This window comes from Carassius auratus, chromosome 1, assembly GCF_003368295.1.
Source record: "Carassius auratus strain Wakin chromosome 1, ASM336829v1, whole genome shotgun sequence".
Classification (NCBI taxonomy): Eukaryota; Metazoa; Chordata; class Actinopteri; order Cypriniformes; family Cyprinidae; genus Carassius; species Carassius auratus.
In genome coordinates, this window is record NC_039243.1 from 1,198,227 (window position 1) to 1,214,523 (window position 16,297).

Sequence of the window (16,297 nt, forward strand, 5' to 3'; positions counted from 1 at the left end):
AGTTTTTCTGTCCGGAGGGTATCCATCTGGAATGAAACCAATTAACGAAGATCAAGATCCACACATGTACAAAGACGTAAAGCCATGAACCGCACTCCAGTAACTCTCTTCACTTAGCCCAACATGTACTGACGTCTAAATTAAAACCAAAGCAGCACAGAAGCAGAACTCTCACACTGGGAATCACATGAAATGTTAACTATGGACGTCACTCAGAGTTTAAACTTTAAATGTGTATCCAGTTTTCTCAAACACACCGCCTGTTTGTCTTCCCTGCCCCGACATGGCAGAGTCCCGCATGCCATTTTGCGGTGATATCCCTCCAAGTCATCCAACAAGACGCTCACATGAGTGTGGTGAGAACAATTACTAATTTATAAAAGCCAAAAGGATCGATTCAATATTCATGAACAATCTGTCCCATCACAATGAGCCATTTCTGTAACTGGGGGGGCAGTATGATGACAGCGCAGCGACATAAAGGAAAAGTTCTGCCTCCGTCCACAAATAATGCATTGACTTTATTGATGTGCTGCTGCAGTTTGTTCCTTTCTTGAGAAAATAAATAAATAAATAAAGAGTGTTGCGTTTTACAGGTCAAGCTCCTGTCTCTGCTTTCGTCATGGAAAGTTCAAGCTATAGCTGAGTGTTCATGTAAAAAAAAAAAAAAAAACACATTAAACTTGTCTTCCACATTCATGGTTAATTGAAACTCTTATGCCTTCTGCGGGACAGTTTGATCTGAAGGGGTTTGAGCTATGTCAGGCCTCCCTAATAATAACATCCCTAAATTTCATCTATTCTTTATAGAACACACAAGTTTATTTACAATTTTGATTTTAACCATTTAATTATTATATTTTTTTAAAAAATTGTTTAGTCCTCATCTAGGGTTCTGTGCAGTTTTACTCTTCTTTACAGGATTCAAACACAGTGTACTTTTGAACTAGTTAGTTTACCACGGAAAATAAATAAATAAATACAAATTTCCTCACACGCCTCATGCAGGAATCTTAATTAGTAACAGTAATTTGACGACTGTCCAGTTGGTAAACTAGCGCATTCTTCCTAAAAAGAGAAAAAAAAAAAGAAAAAAAAAAAAAACAGGAAAAGAAAACTTAAAGGCTTACAGACTTTGCTGGATTTTGTAACACTTTATAATATAGTACAGGAGAATGACTCAATGTGCTCTGCACATTTTGTATGTTTCTCTTATGGCTTCAGACGTTTGTTCTATTCAAACGTAAGTGCCCTGTGAAGTGGACATCACAGGATATTCTGCCATGATTCCAGTTCGAAGCAAAAGAAGGTCTCTGTGTTCTGAAGTGTATTGAAGTGTGCGAGACGTGAATTTAAATTGTATTTATTTACAGAGGCAAATGATGTCACACTTGTCCATGTGTGAAGACGCTGAATGTTCTGAAGTGAGGTCAACTTCAACAGATCTCCCATGCTCAGGGAGTATAGGGAGCAATGGACACTGTGTAGGGACCCTGGCAATGAGAACACGGTTCATCCACGGAGATCACTTCTAACGAGCTGATTATCTGAATAAATTTTGTTAACAAAGAGAGGCATGCAAAATATGCAGAGCTGGGGGGCGTGAGGACTGGAATGGAGAACCTCTGGATTATTGTGATAGTCCTGCATGGAAAGTGTTGCCACACACTGCCATCTAGTGAAACACCTTCAGCCTGAGCAGTTTGTTCTGCACAGGACTTTAACTTCTTATAGGGCAGTCTTAAAATAAGTTTTGTTCAAAATATCAGTCTTTATGAATCTTAATTTATTTTGCACTAGTCTTCTTTCTATTAATAGTTGCTTTTCTCACCAAAGTAGCCTACAATTTTAAGGAAACACGTTTTGTACTTTTTGTCAAGAGATTCACCAAAACAGCAAATCAAATTCATAATAATTGTTCTGTCTGTTTCCTACATACAGTGCAAGTATCACGTGATTTATTTTTTATTTTTTAATGCCAGTATGTGTCTTCACTGGGAATCGAACCCACAACTTTTTGTGCTGCTAACGCAATGCTCTACAACTGAACCAACAGAAATACAACAACAACACTGTTTGTTAAATGACTATATCAGAGACTCTTATAGAATAAGAAAGCTGTAAAAACTTTGAAAGATTTTGAACTTTATAATATATTTACTTGATTTATGTAGGCCTATGTATCGTTATTTTTGAATACTTACCCCTGGCTACTTTTATTTGTTTAATTTTTCTTTTATATTTTTATTTTCCTCTTTTTGATATTGTTTCTTGATCAAATATTTATTGTTCTGTGAAAAAAAAAAAAAAAAAAAAAAAAAAAAAACCGTTATTGGATTAGGCTATAGATACTGTACGTTTATGGATATAGGCTATGGGATAAGAAAATATTAGTATGAGCCCCTTCATGCAAAGAAACACAGAGCTACACACCACAAAAAATATGGTTATAAACACTCACCATCTCCTTTATACGTTTTTTTTATTATTTTTTATTAAATTTTTCAACAATTACAATATGTCATATAAACTTTGAATTTAAATGTACATCAAGAACTCGTTTGAAGAAAAAATAAACAAACATGTGTTCGCATTTAAAACAATACAAACTCACATCATATCAAGTAAGAAAAATACAAAATAAAAATAAAAATAAAGTAAAAAATAATTACAGGGGCTGACAAAACAACATAAGTGCTTCAAGCGTATTTAAGAACATAGGACTGTAAACTCAAAGAGCAAGAGACTCTGACATTGTTGCATATAACTCGTTTATGGACTGGTTTTCTTCCGATAACACCTTTAGAGATGCTATATCATTTTTTATTTCGTTCTTAAAACAGTTTATGTTGGGCTTGCTGTTATTCCACTCATTTTTGTGTATATGATGTTCCCATTATGAAAATAATGTTCACCATTTTAGATACCTTTTTTGACATACCATCCATTTCATCACTTGAAATGTGTTAAACAAAGAGTTATTTATCCCAATATTTAACCATCGATAAACATCCTTCCAAAACCCCATTGTGACTGAACAAGAGAAAAAAAGGTGTTCAATTGTTACGTGTTCTGTCATACAAAAAACACACAGATTAACTTCCAAATTGAACCTTTTCCTTAGGGTTTCAGCAGCAGGATAAATATTATTTATTAATTTGAACTGAATTTCTTTTACCTTGGGTAAAATTGGCCATTTAAGATAGCTACAACTAGTCTTTGTTAATGTAACTTGATTATCTGTTATCTTTATTTTCGTTGGCTTTTTGATATCATAGAATAGTTGTTCTTTAAACACACTTCCAAGTATTTTGTTATTAGATATTCTTTCTCCAAATTTCAATTCACCAATTTTTAATTCAGGAAGTTTAACAGTCACATTTGAATTTGTGAGGATATTTTTAATCATGGATTTTAAGGGAAGTGGAATAGCTCTACTGATTTGGTTAAATTCTCTATACGATTATTTTAAATTAAACTTATCGACAAAGGAATTAAACTGCAACAGACTGCCATTTTTATCCATCAAGTTTGTAACATATAGAACATTTTTATCGTACCATTCTTGTTTAAATAGTGTCTTTCTGTTAATTAATATGGTTTCATTATTCCACAAGGTGGAACTATGCGGTGCAAAGTTGTGAGTGAACATCATTTTCCAGTAGAGCAGTATTTGTTTATGGACGTCAGACAGTTTGATTGGAAGTTTAGTTATTTCGAAGTCACACCTTAACAAAAATTCTAATCCACCAACATTTTGGAAAATATATTTTGGTATGTGGAACCATATGGAATTTGACTGTGTCAAATAAGCTTTAACCCAGTTTAACTTTAATTCACCTATCATGGATTCAAAGTCAGCAGCTTTCAGCCCACCATGTTTATAGTCTGTAACCATCACAGACTTTTTGAAATTAAAAATGATTGAATTTACCTTTTTAATCATTTGTGGGGGGACATAAAGAGATTGACAAGGATATACTAATTTTGATAAACCTTCTGCTTTTGTTAGTAAGATTCTACCAAGAATAGAGAGATCTCTCATGAGCCAATGATTAAGAGATTTTTTCATACTATTTTCCCTTCAATGTTTAATTGTTCTCTCTTATTTCTATCTTTAGACATTATTAATCCTAGGTATTTTAGTTCAATTTTGACAGGTATGGAATTTATATTTGTCTCAGCATATGGATGAAGACATAGTATATCTCCTTTATAAATGTTGTTGGCGAATATGGTTTCTACAGGCCATAGCAGTGGTCCGATCCGAGTGATGGCGCTAAACGTTACAAATGTTTTACAAAACAGGCGAAGAACCGCGAAGAACTCATGGTGACGACGAGATCAACAGGAAGTTCTAACCAGCTTTGTTTTTAACTTCTCGCTCTGTCACTGTTTGTTTTTTAAGTTATTGAAGTTTTATGTGCGTTTTGTAGCATGACTTCTGCTAAAAGATGATAAAATATGAACGTGCGCTGACTTTATTGTAGACGCTATCGGCTCTTTTACGCAGAGATGTTTGTGAGAGCGGAAAGCATTGGGAGGAATCAGCTGGCTGTTCGACGCGCTCAACAACACTCATGATTCTTCTAGATCTCAGTCGTGTTTATGCGAATCATATGCATCTAAACCAAACTAGAGCACTACAACCGACAAGAACTTAACTCGGCTATTGTCCGTCCCTGCCTCTGGGTCAGACTCCGTCGGAGTGTAATGTGAGAGCTCCGTGACAGCGGGAGAGATGCCGTGCACATGCGGGAATTGGAGGAGGTGGATCCGGCCTCTGGTGGTGCTGCTCTACATTCTCGTGCTCCTGGTTGTCCTTCCACTCTGTATATGGGAGCTTCAAAAATCAGAGGTCAGATCTATATGTATATATAATTACATGTATTAAATATTTAGCCGCTGACATATTTATTTAGCCGCTGTAAAATGTGTTCATACATGTTGTTAACCTGCTTGTTGTCCTAAGACTTCTCCTGTAGTTTTGAGTCTAATTTGACCCGCAATAAAAACCATTAAAGTATAGTACAGGACGTCTAATGTTTTCCCAACGTGAATTATGCTAGAAAATACATGATTTAAATGTATATATTGAATGAAGTGTTGAATATTAATAGGTAAAGAAATGAAACTTTCTGACACAACTTACTGGTTAATTTCAAACAAGTTTGCGATTTTATTATATATCTATCATAATGTTATGTATAATATTTAGTTTTATAACATCTGTGTTGTTCTGCTATCAGTCTGATGTGTCTAATGTGATCTATTTAAGTGAACTTGAAGCTGCATAATAAACCGAAAGGTCCACTCAGTGTTGTTATTGTCCACTAAAACTAGAACTATTACTATCATTTAAAACTTTAATCTAAAATGCAAAATATAATTAATGTTAGATTAAAAACTTGGCAACTAACTGAAATAAAATACAAATTTGAAGTGCTAACATAATAAAAATACGGTTAATGAATTAAAGGTAAAAACAAAACAAAAACAACAACAGCTAATTCAAATGACAAAAGTTAATTCTAAATATGAATAAATATTATAAGAGTATATAAATAATACTAAAATGAGAGTCAGATTTGACTCGCAAATGGAAAACATATTTATATTGTCTTACTGTCATTGTTGTTAGTTTAGTGTAGATAATTTGAACAGAATCTGTTCACACTGACAGCATTCTCCTTCTAATCGTATAGGTTAGCACACACAATAAAGCATGGTTCATCGCTGGGATATTTGTGTTCATGACTATACCCATCTCACTGTGGGGGATTTTGCAGCATCTAGTCAACTACACCCAACCTGAGCTACAAAAACCTATCATCAGGTATTCTTGTATGGATAATAAGAAGTGCAGTATTAATTGACATTATATTCAGTATAATTGTTCTGTCTGTTTCCTACATATTCATTCTGTTTTTCTCCTCCTCAGAATATTATGGATGGTTCCTATATACAGCCTGGATAGTGTGAGTCTCATGTGATCACAGTGATAGCTAACATGCTGGTATATGATGCAGATCGCTCTTTGATGTTTGATCTCCAATTAGGATTGCCTTGACTTGAACACTGGCCTTTTTCTGTTTGAAAATCAAGTTAATGCGAGGCCTGATGTTGCAGATGCTCATGACTTGACTTGAATTACATTACGATTTGGACCAGACCATACTCATGTGCATCTCATCTCTCTTTTTTTTTTATGTTGATGCAATTTGTCATTTCTGTGTTCTATATCTTCATTCTTTGGTCCTTTCTTCTGTTTTCACAGTGGATTGCATTGAAGTATCCCAGCATTGCCATCTATGTAGACACGTGTAGAGAGTGCTATGAGGCTTATGTCATCTACAACTTCATGATCTTCCTTCTCAACTATCTGGGAAACCAGTATCCCAGTCTGGTGCTGATGCTGGAGGTGCAGGAGCAACAAAAGCATCTGCCCCCTCTGTGCTGTTGCCCACCGTGGCCCATGGGAGAGTGAGTGTTTGCACAGACTTGGATAGAATATGAACGTGGGATAACTTAAGGCAGGATGTGGTGTTTAATGTGTATAATGTGTAAAGAGAAAGACAAGGCATTATGGCTGAGGCTCTTATGCGGAGGGCCTCCATGACCTGTTTGCCATCTTCTCCTTTGGAGCCCTTCTTATAGTGAAGGATGGAAAACGAAAGACTTTGTTTAGAGACAGCAGGAAGAGATTTCTTCTAAATTGCTTGCAGAGTGAACACTTTCTTGAGGTCGTTGGCTGCTTTTAGCCATTCCTGCTGACAGCAGCAACTTTTAAATGTACGTTAGGCAGTGGTGGTAATGTGTGAAAAGTCTGTTGATTTAAACCAGCAGCGTTTTAACTAAAGAAAAAAAAAGCCTGCTTTAGAGAAGAGTAGAGCTCTGTTATGTGCCTGGCAAGTTAACTTTAATTCATTCAAAGCAGCGCCAGGAAAACATTTATTTATACTGCAACATTTTTTACTCATGGCCTATTTTTCTCTATTTTCATATTGAGAACAGCACATTTTTCGTAACTGATTTTTTTTCTTAACAGAGTGCTTTTGCTGAGATGTAAACTGGGAGTTCTGCAGTACACCGTTGTGAGACCTGTCACTACAGTCATTGCTTTGTAAGTGTCATTCATTTGTTTTTTGTAGAGTTTATTAATATAGGTTTAATATCAGTTCTATTTATTATAATACCATATAAACAGTCCCTCCAGAAAAACGCGATTATGCGATCGCCTGATTTAATGCATAATCAGCCAAAGGCCGCATATTTATGCAGGGTCGCATTTTTTCAAATGTGCCGCTCTTTTGTCGCATAAATTGCCGATTTCAGAAAGAGAAATATGCGGGGCTATCATGATTTCATAATCCCTGTATTTTCGTTCCAAAAAAATCACATAAATATTATCAGAAAGTTGAAAAATGTTGCGTTTACTTCACACAAGTAAAGCGCCATTTTCCCCCTATTGCCATGGGAACCTTATGTAGTGATGTAATTACGTGACGTGAACATCATCTGCAAACCCCGCGGTGAAACCAGGGTGAAACTTGAAGCGCGCAAATCATTCTTATTTGCTAACAAAAATAAGCGCAAAAGAACGTGCAAAGCAGTTTCCCAACTTGTTACATGACAGTGGAGCCAAATTATATTGCGAGAACTTGCGAAAACTGCGGTTTGATGAAATAGAGAAAAAAAGGTGATAACACTGTTGTAGTTTCATTCAGAAGTTGATGCAACTTTACAGTTGTAAGATTGCACTTTTTTGTTACAGAACAGTACCAAAAACTTACAGTTGTAATTATATTAGTAGTATGTAAAATAATTTACGTTGCAGTAAGAGATTGCAACTGAAATATTCTGTGATTTAGTATTCTCGCTTATCATAGGAAGTAATAAGAAATTACTCTTTACATTAAGGTAGTAGCCTAGTGAGAAAAAGGTGTTGGGGGAATCACCTTTTTTTTCTCTTTTTCATCAAACCGCAGTTTTTGCAAGTTCACACAATTTCATTGCATAAAATTGCAAAAATATCCCGCATATTCCATCGCATTTTTTAAGAAAACGTGCGGCAAAATCAAGGATTTTTGCCCGCAACAATCACAAAAAAAATCTGCGTTTTTCTGGAGGGACTGTATAAAGAAACTTTGCAGTCAGTACGACTTTTGAACTGTTTTTGAAAGAACTCTGTCATGCTCACTATGCTGCATTTATTTGATTAAAACAGTAATACTGTGAAATAATATTACAATTTGAAATAGCAGTTTTTTTATTTGACTATATTGTAAAATGTAATTTATTCCTGTATGGAAAAGCTGTATTACTCCAATTTTCAGTGTCACATGATCCTTCAGAAATCATTGTAATATTGCTGATGTGCTGCTCAAGAAAAATTCATTATTATTATTATTAAATTGTAAAACAAAACTGCTTGTTTAATATTTTTGTTTTCAGGATTCTTTTGCAGTGGTGGACAGTAACGGAGTAGCTTTACTTCGTTACTGTACTTAAGTAAATTTTTCAAGTATCTGTACTTTACTGGAGTAGTTTTATTTTGAGTAACTTTTACTTTTACTTCACTACATTTCAAAGCATAAGATCGTACTTTTTACTTCACTACATTTCATAAAACATATCGTTACTCCCTATAATATATCACGTGCTCCGACATGCAGAAGCGGTGTCTGATTCATCATGAAACATCCCAGGTATTTTTAACAGTAGGATTATTAAAAAATATATGTTCTAATATAAAATTAAATTAAGTAGCCTATATAAAATTGCAAACATCTATCTTTCAGTACTTTTTTACTTAAGTAGATAAAAAAATGAGTACTTCTGTACTTTCACTTGAGTAAAATTGAAAAAGGAGTACTTTTACTTTTACTGGAGTAATATTTTACTATACGTATCTGTACTTTTACTCAAGTACTTGATTTGTGTACTTCGTCCACCACTGTTCTTTTGTTACTTTCTTTAAAGTCTTCCTGACTGACCTCAGACATTTGAGAGTAATTTCTGTTGGTGAAAGAGCATCAACAAACCTCTTTGGTCAGCACTAATGGTTCCAAGTGTTTCTGTGCTTATTAAACACAACATTTGCATCATTTCTGTCCTGCCAAATTAGGATTTGTCAGCTTTGTGGGGTCTATGATGAAGGAAACTTCAGTTCAAAAAATGCCTGGACGTATCTGGTTATCGTCAACAATCTCTCTCAGCTTGTAAGTACCTGATTTGTCCTGAAGACTGTCACATGATCTTGTGTCATGAGAGCTAAGTGAGTCTGCAGTTCCAACCAGGAACCAGACAGTAATAAAAGGAAGATAAGATGTAACTAAAGTCCTATTTACAGAGCCATCTTTATGGGTTTTTACAAACTCCAACTCTACTTTTGTGAAGTAAAACAAATGAGACTTCACAGCTCCTTATTTGTGTTTATGCTGCTCATTAAAGTGAACAGCATAGGGAGCATGATCAATCAATAATTGGTCACTGTTGTTGCTTCAGATTAAACGGTAACCTGAAAATCGAATTTTTCTCTTTTCAGTTTGCCATGTACTGTCTTGTGCTGTTCTACAAGGCTTTGAGAGAAGAGCTGAGTCCTATCAAACCTGTGGGCAAATTCCTCTGTGTCAAGCTGGTGGTTTTTGTGTCATTCTGGTAAACAGTTCTCTACACGCACAGAACACTGTAATAATTCTGAGCTACTTCCAACAAAGTTTAATTCCAGTGGAGCAGGGCAGTTTTCTACAAAACACTATGTAGCATCGGGTTTGCACAGTTTGAGTAAATAACCATTAGGTTTTAAAAAAAATTAACTTTAAGTTTTAAAATTGATGTTAAAAGTATAATATACAAATACAGTTACATTACAGTAATGTTATCTAAATATCTCAAATTAAATTATTTCTAAAGTAGACATAATAGACATTATATCGTAATAGTACTATATACAGTACAGACCAAAAGTTTCCAAAAGACCAAAAAATTTCTATTTTTTTATGTTTTTGAAAGAAGTTTCTTCTGCTCATCAAGCCTGCATTTATTTGATCAAAAATACAGAAAAAACTGTAATATTGTGAAATATTATTACAAATTAAAATTATAGTTTTCTATTTGAATATACTTAAAAAAAAAAAAAAAAAATTATTCCTGTGATGCAAAGCTGAATTTTCAGCATCATTACTCCAGCCTTCAGTGTAACATGTAACATCCAGTCTATCACATGATCATTTAGAAATCATTCTAATATTCTGATTTCTTATGAGTGTTGGAAACAGTGCTGCTGTATTTGATGAATAAAAGGTTAAAAAGAACTGCATTTATAAAAAAAAAAAAAAAAAAAAAAAATATATATATATATATATATATATATATATATATATATATATATATATATATATATTCTAGTAATATATTTTCTTTACGATCACTTTTTATCAATTTAACACATCCTTGCTGAATAAAAGTATTGATTTTATTTTAAAAAAGAACTAAAAAAAATTAACGACCCCAAATTACTGACCAGTAGTGTATATTGTTATTACAAAATATTTTTATTATTTTAAAAACATAGCTTTTTTTTATTTTTTTTATTCATCAGTGTCCTAAAAAAGTTCTGAAAAAATATTAAGCAGCAGAACTGTTTCCAACTTTGATAATGAATCATCATATTAGAATGATCTTTAAAGGATCATGTGATAATGATCCTAAAAATTCAGCTTTGCATCACAGAAATAAATTATAATTTAAAGTATAATAAATGTAAAAACAATTATTTTAAATTGTAATAATATATCACAATATTACATTTTTTCTGTATTTTTGATCAAATAAATGCAGGCTTGATGAGCAGAAGAAACTTCTTTCAAAACATAAAAAATAGTCATGTTTCCAAACTTTTGGTCTGTACTGTAATTATTTTTAAGATCTTGAATTTTATATTCAAGTAAAAAAAATAATGTAGCATTAAAATTAATAGTTATCATAATAATTCCCCAATACCAGTGATTTTTATTATAATTATGCTAATCTAATATTTAATTTAAACGGGGTGTTTTATCTGCCTTAGGCAAGCTGTGGTCATTGCGCTTTTAGTGAAAGTTGGTGTGATCTCAGACTCGCACATCTGGGACTGGAAGAGTGTGGAGGCTGTAGCCACTGGACTACAGGTATGTACTGTACTTGGATCTCAACATTAAACACAGTTTTGTAAATGAGGCTTACAACTAGAAATGGGCTAGTGAGACACCAATTTGAATACTGTTCTTATAGTTATATGTATCTTTGACTGGCTTCCCATGAAGACAACATACCATTGTTATTGCAGCATCATTAATGGACTTCTGGTTACAAAAGTGCAAGTAACCTTAAAGGAACACTCCACTTTTTTTTAAAAAAAGAGGCTCATTTTCCAACTCCCCTGGAGTTAAACAGTTGAGTTTTTGTTGTTTTTGAATCCATTCAGCCAATCTCCGGGTCTGGCTGTAGCACTTTTGGCTTAGCTTAGCATAGATCATTGAATTTGATTAAACCATTAGTACGAGTGCACCGATAAAGATCGGCCGTTAATTAATGCGCATCTCGTCAGTAAAGCCGGTTCTCTAATCAGCGGTAAATTCCATCAGGTGCGTGATTTCACATAGAGCAGCTGTTACTACACAGTAAAAATAAACACTGATAATGAACATGTATTTGCACAGTCAGTTAACAACGGCTCTGTGTAGTAACAGCTGCTCTATGTGAAATCACGCACCTGATGGAATTTACCGCTGTGAGAAAATGATAGAAAAAAAAGGGAGTGGAGTGTTCCTTTAAAGGCGCAATATGTAATTTTTCTGCTTTAAAAATAGCAGAAATCACTATATCTATGTTATATATATTTTTTAGTTGTGTACTTACATCATCCCGACAGTTTTCACGAACTTTCTAATCCAGAGAAAATTATAGTTTAATTAGAAGACACGGCACGTTTCTTTATTTGCGTCTTGTCGCCCGTTTATGGCGTCATATAAACTTTGACCCCTCTAGTTTATCTAACTTCCTGCGGAACCGCCAAATACAAAGGTGAACAGAAACAAAGACGAGACGAAGAAGAAAAAGTAGTAGCCTTGATTGAGACTATTATATTTTATATTTATATTCGTATTTGAACCTCAATCAATAACTTAGTTATGGATCATGATTATGCTTTGCCTGCACGTTCTGTGAAGCGCAAATGCACGGGTGAAAGAAATGACCCGAGATGGTTTTGGGACAAGAGAAGCTACAAGACACAGGTAAATACTGGAGTAGCATTTCCAAGATAGAGAGAGCTTCGTGACCAGCTGAAACTACAGAGAGATGCCGAACTCACTTGCATTCTGATAAACAGGTATGCATCCATTCAGCTAACTTTATCTATCCGTATATTTTGTGAAACGATGATGTCTTGTGTAAAACGCAGACGGACTAGCTCTCATGTAAATCTACATTTGTTATATATCTAGGTGAATAAAGTAGCTTCAAATGCAGTTCTCTAACTTGTTCGATATCATAGTATAACGTAATTATAATTATTAACGAAAGGCGGCCGAGTTTTTTAACATATATTACTACTAGCTAGATGGAATATTGATTTGATAGGGGTCTCATAATTCATATAGATGGTTTCATCGGGCGCACGGTCGTGTATATCGGTCTGGCTGCGGTGCCTTCTACAAACGCAGTTAAAGTCAAGGTGATGAGTAGACTGAAGTTGGGCTCAGGTGGTTGTGCTGTGGGATGTGTTTCCCATACATTTATTTATTTTTGGAGACTCACAACAATTTTAAACTGATTTTTTTTTTTCAAAAAGGCTTCATTGAGTAACGTTAAGTACTGCACGTTTAATAATAATAATTCCATACATTTATATGTTTAAATATCAAAGCGAGGCACAGGTGTTTTTATATCGCTGTATTTCTGAAGGAAGACTTGCATGTTATATGCCTGATAGCAGCGTATGAGCGTACAAGCTCTGCTTCGTTTACAGCTGTTACTGGGGAAACCTCTATTTCTCGCGCTTTATGTCTATGCTTTAAAACATCTACTGTTGGCAAATAATGAATTGCATTTTCATTAAGTCTGCCTGATCCACGCAGCAAACGTGTTTGTTATTGTTATCAAAAAATATCTACTCTAGAGGGACTTGACTGTTGTTATTGATTCTATTTGGAAGTCTACCGGAAGTTAAGTTAGGTCCACAAAAGCGCTCCTGCGCAGTAACGTTTGTTTATGTTGTTGCCGTTGAAACCGTCTATATCTCTCCTTTCGAAAAGACGTGATTGTCAAAATACTAAGTTAGAATGAGTGAGGAATGATAGGGAGCGACAGAGCGCGTGTTCCAATGAGCAACAACTCCCATGAGCCTTACGCTCTTTCCCGACGTCATCAAAGTACGTCTTATGTTATTATTTTGATTGAGTGACCCCTGGTGGCCAAAAATTCCATACTGCGCGTTTAAGATTAAAGGTCTGTTTTTCTGTCTTCTCACAGGACTTCACCATCTGTGTGGAAATGTTTTTAGCAGCCATTGCCCATCACTTCAGCTTCACTTACAAGCCCTACGTACAGGAAGCAGAGGAAGGTTCTTGCTTTGATTCCTTCCTGGCCATGTGGGATATCTCTGATGTACGGGCTGATATCTCGGAACAAGTGCGCAATGTCGGTAAGTCACATCACAGTCTTTTCTTATTTGCAGTGAATGTTTTGAGGGTCTGGGATCTTTTTTTGGATTCTCAATTTAAACTTTTTACCCCTCGGAGGTCAGTTCTTTAACAAGAATCACTTTGAGGAATCTGTACCAATCAATACCGAGCCCTATTTCTATATATATATTTTTTTTTTTGTAAATTCAGGGAGAACTGTCATGGGTCGGCCAAGGAAAACATATTTTGGTGACGAGGCATTCCAGGACGAGAACACAGGACTGCTGTCAGCTGGTTCTCAGGATCCAGCCATTGAATCGTCCTCCACTCCTCCATCCCCTAAGGGCCATTACCAGGGCATGGGCCACACCTTAACGCCCCACTCCATCTCGGCTCCCGCCAACCTTGGCTGTGCACCATGGGAAGGAGATGTTGATGACATCATGCCTTCTGTGCTATCTGGTGATCATACAGACCAGCAAGGCTCAGACTATGCAGCCATCACTTGACATCACAAATAGCTAAAGCACAATGATCTAATGTGCATTATCTACCGTTTTGAAAACATGCAGCCACCATTAATTATTGATACCTGTGTTCAGAGAGGCTCAGTGAAGCTTTGGTAGCAAGAACATATATGAAGGACTTGGGTAGTGTGTTAGTCCTCCATTTTTTAACTATGTTTGGCATTATTTGCTGAAAACATGACCAAATTATAAACTGACATTAGAGTGAAGCACAGTTAATTGCCCAATATCAGTTTTAATTTTTTTTTCTCATCATTAGATCATGGTTATTTTTAAGACAGCTTTATGAATGTTTTTTTTTTTCTCAGAAACACTATATAATGAAAATTCTACTTCAGAATTTCATTGACATTCTCCCAGGATTTTATCAAGTAATTTTACGAGTTTGTTTGTTTATGACATCAGTGTTGCTTTCACATTTTTATCTGTGAATGTAAATGCAATTTAAGTGTTTTTATTTTTTTTTTCTTCCATGGAACAGCACCTTGTTCATGGACAGTAATATGAAATTGCCAGGATGACACGGAGATTTGTAGATTTGATTTTTATGAGTTGGTTATTTTAATGATTAGACAAAGAAAATTATTTTAAAATTTAGAATACTGACTTTTAAGTTCACCTCGGGGAATGATGCAATGTCTGTTATAAGCCAAAGTTGTCTTATTGCTATTAAGATATATATAATGTTAATTGTTTCAACAATCAGTTAGATTTAACAGCAGCTGCACATGAAATCTAAATGTCAGATATAGTATAACAGTAAGGGCAGATCCTTTTATCATAACTGATGTGGACCTGTGGGAAATATTCCTATCTATCTGTTTTTATGAACTGTCATGTGTCTCTCTGATCCATTCAGAGAGATGCATCTTCTTCAATTGTTTGTACTGCTGTGGCATTGCCTTATCTAACAGTGTTTGTCACGAATAATTAAACTTCACATCATGGATATCGAGTATTTTTGAGTATTTCTGATTAAATTGCGTTCTATCCAAATTCAAGGTATAGTTCACCCAGAAATCATCATTTACTGACTTTCATGCCTGGAATTATTTTAATGTAAAATTTGTGCTTAATCTTAAAAATCTTAACTTTGTTCACCATACAGCAATTAAATAATTGCCTGGTAGCAATAATTCACTGATTTTGGAGTGTGTTATACCAATACAGGACCCCCCCTCCCACCATCATGAGTCACTGGTCACAGGCTCCGCCTCCCTCGTAACATCATCAGCCCCCAGCCATTCTTAATCTCAATTTAAAAAAAAAGTTAAAACCAGAATTGTAGAGATCACAGATCCAGTGTAATTTGCAGTGCTGTTCATGAGGTCCAGTGCAAAGAGTTCTACTGGTTCACTATAATGTGTACACTCAAGTGTAGACAGGTCCAAAAACATATAGGTACCTAAGGGACCTCCCATGAGCATTAAGGGACCCCCATAACAACGCACCCCAACCCCCCCCCCCCCCTTCAAAAAAAAATATTTTGGGGTCCCATTGTTTTTTCAATAAAACTTAAAATAAAGTGTTGATTGCTTTATTAAATTTTAGACCTGCTAAGTTACATCATATTTTATTTTTACACATTTTTACAGCATTGCTCATTATAATCAATCACACACGATTATGTTGAGCTTAGGAGGTAAACAATCAAAGCAGAGGTGTTCAAGCTAGTCATTGTTGAAACCCCAGAGTTTTGTTCAGGCTGAAACTCGCGAATTCCCTTATCATATGCAACAAAATGCAGATGTACGTACAATGTAAGTTAGACATACAGTTATCATATTGTGTATGGACAGAGTTATGAGTACTTAAACACTAGACTGACTGCTCATGTGTTCTTTCACTGCATGATTCAGTATAACCTAATACTATACATTTAGAATGCTCCCAAAATGCAAGATAAATTGGGGAGAAAATGTATTATATAATTTCAAATAATTGATCACTAATGAATAGCAGCATGTTCTCAACATGATTAGCAAGTGACTAGCATGTCGTTACCATGATTAGCAAGTGACTAGCATGTCGTTACCATGTTTAACAAATGACTAGCATGTTGTTAGCATTATTAGTAAGTTACTAGCATGTTGTTAGCATGTT

General features: G+C 34.9%; 1 protein-coding gene across 2 annotated transcripts; it reads left to right on the forward strand.

Annotated features, from left to right (window-relative positions):
• Nucleotides 1-4,317: 4,317 nt before the first annotated feature.
• On the forward strand, nucleotides 4,318-15,150 carry LOC113111493 (transmembrane protein 184C-like). Of its 2 annotated transcripts, XM_026276300.1 has the most exons (10): nucleotides 4,318-4,858; nucleotides 5,706-5,836; nucleotides 5,942-5,978; nucleotides 6,278-6,483; nucleotides 7,049-7,123; nucleotides 9,128-9,221; nucleotides 9,548-9,660; nucleotides 11,072-11,171; nucleotides 13,516-13,687; nucleotides 13,878-15,150. In XM_026276300.1, the coding sequence occupies exons 1-10, from the start codon at nucleotides 4,742-4,744 to the stop codon at nucleotides 14,174-14,176; spliced, it is 1,344 nt and encodes a 447-aa protein (XP_026132085.1). In that variant the 5' UTR covers nucleotides 4,318-4,741; the 3' UTR covers nucleotides 14,177-15,150. The 2 variants fall into 2 exon arrangements, with proteins under 2 accessions (XP_026132085.1, XP_026132170.1); XM_026276385.1 differs by lacking the exons at nucleotides 5,706-5,836; nucleotides 5,942-5,978.
• Nucleotides 15,151-16,297: the final 1,147 nt, after the last annotated feature.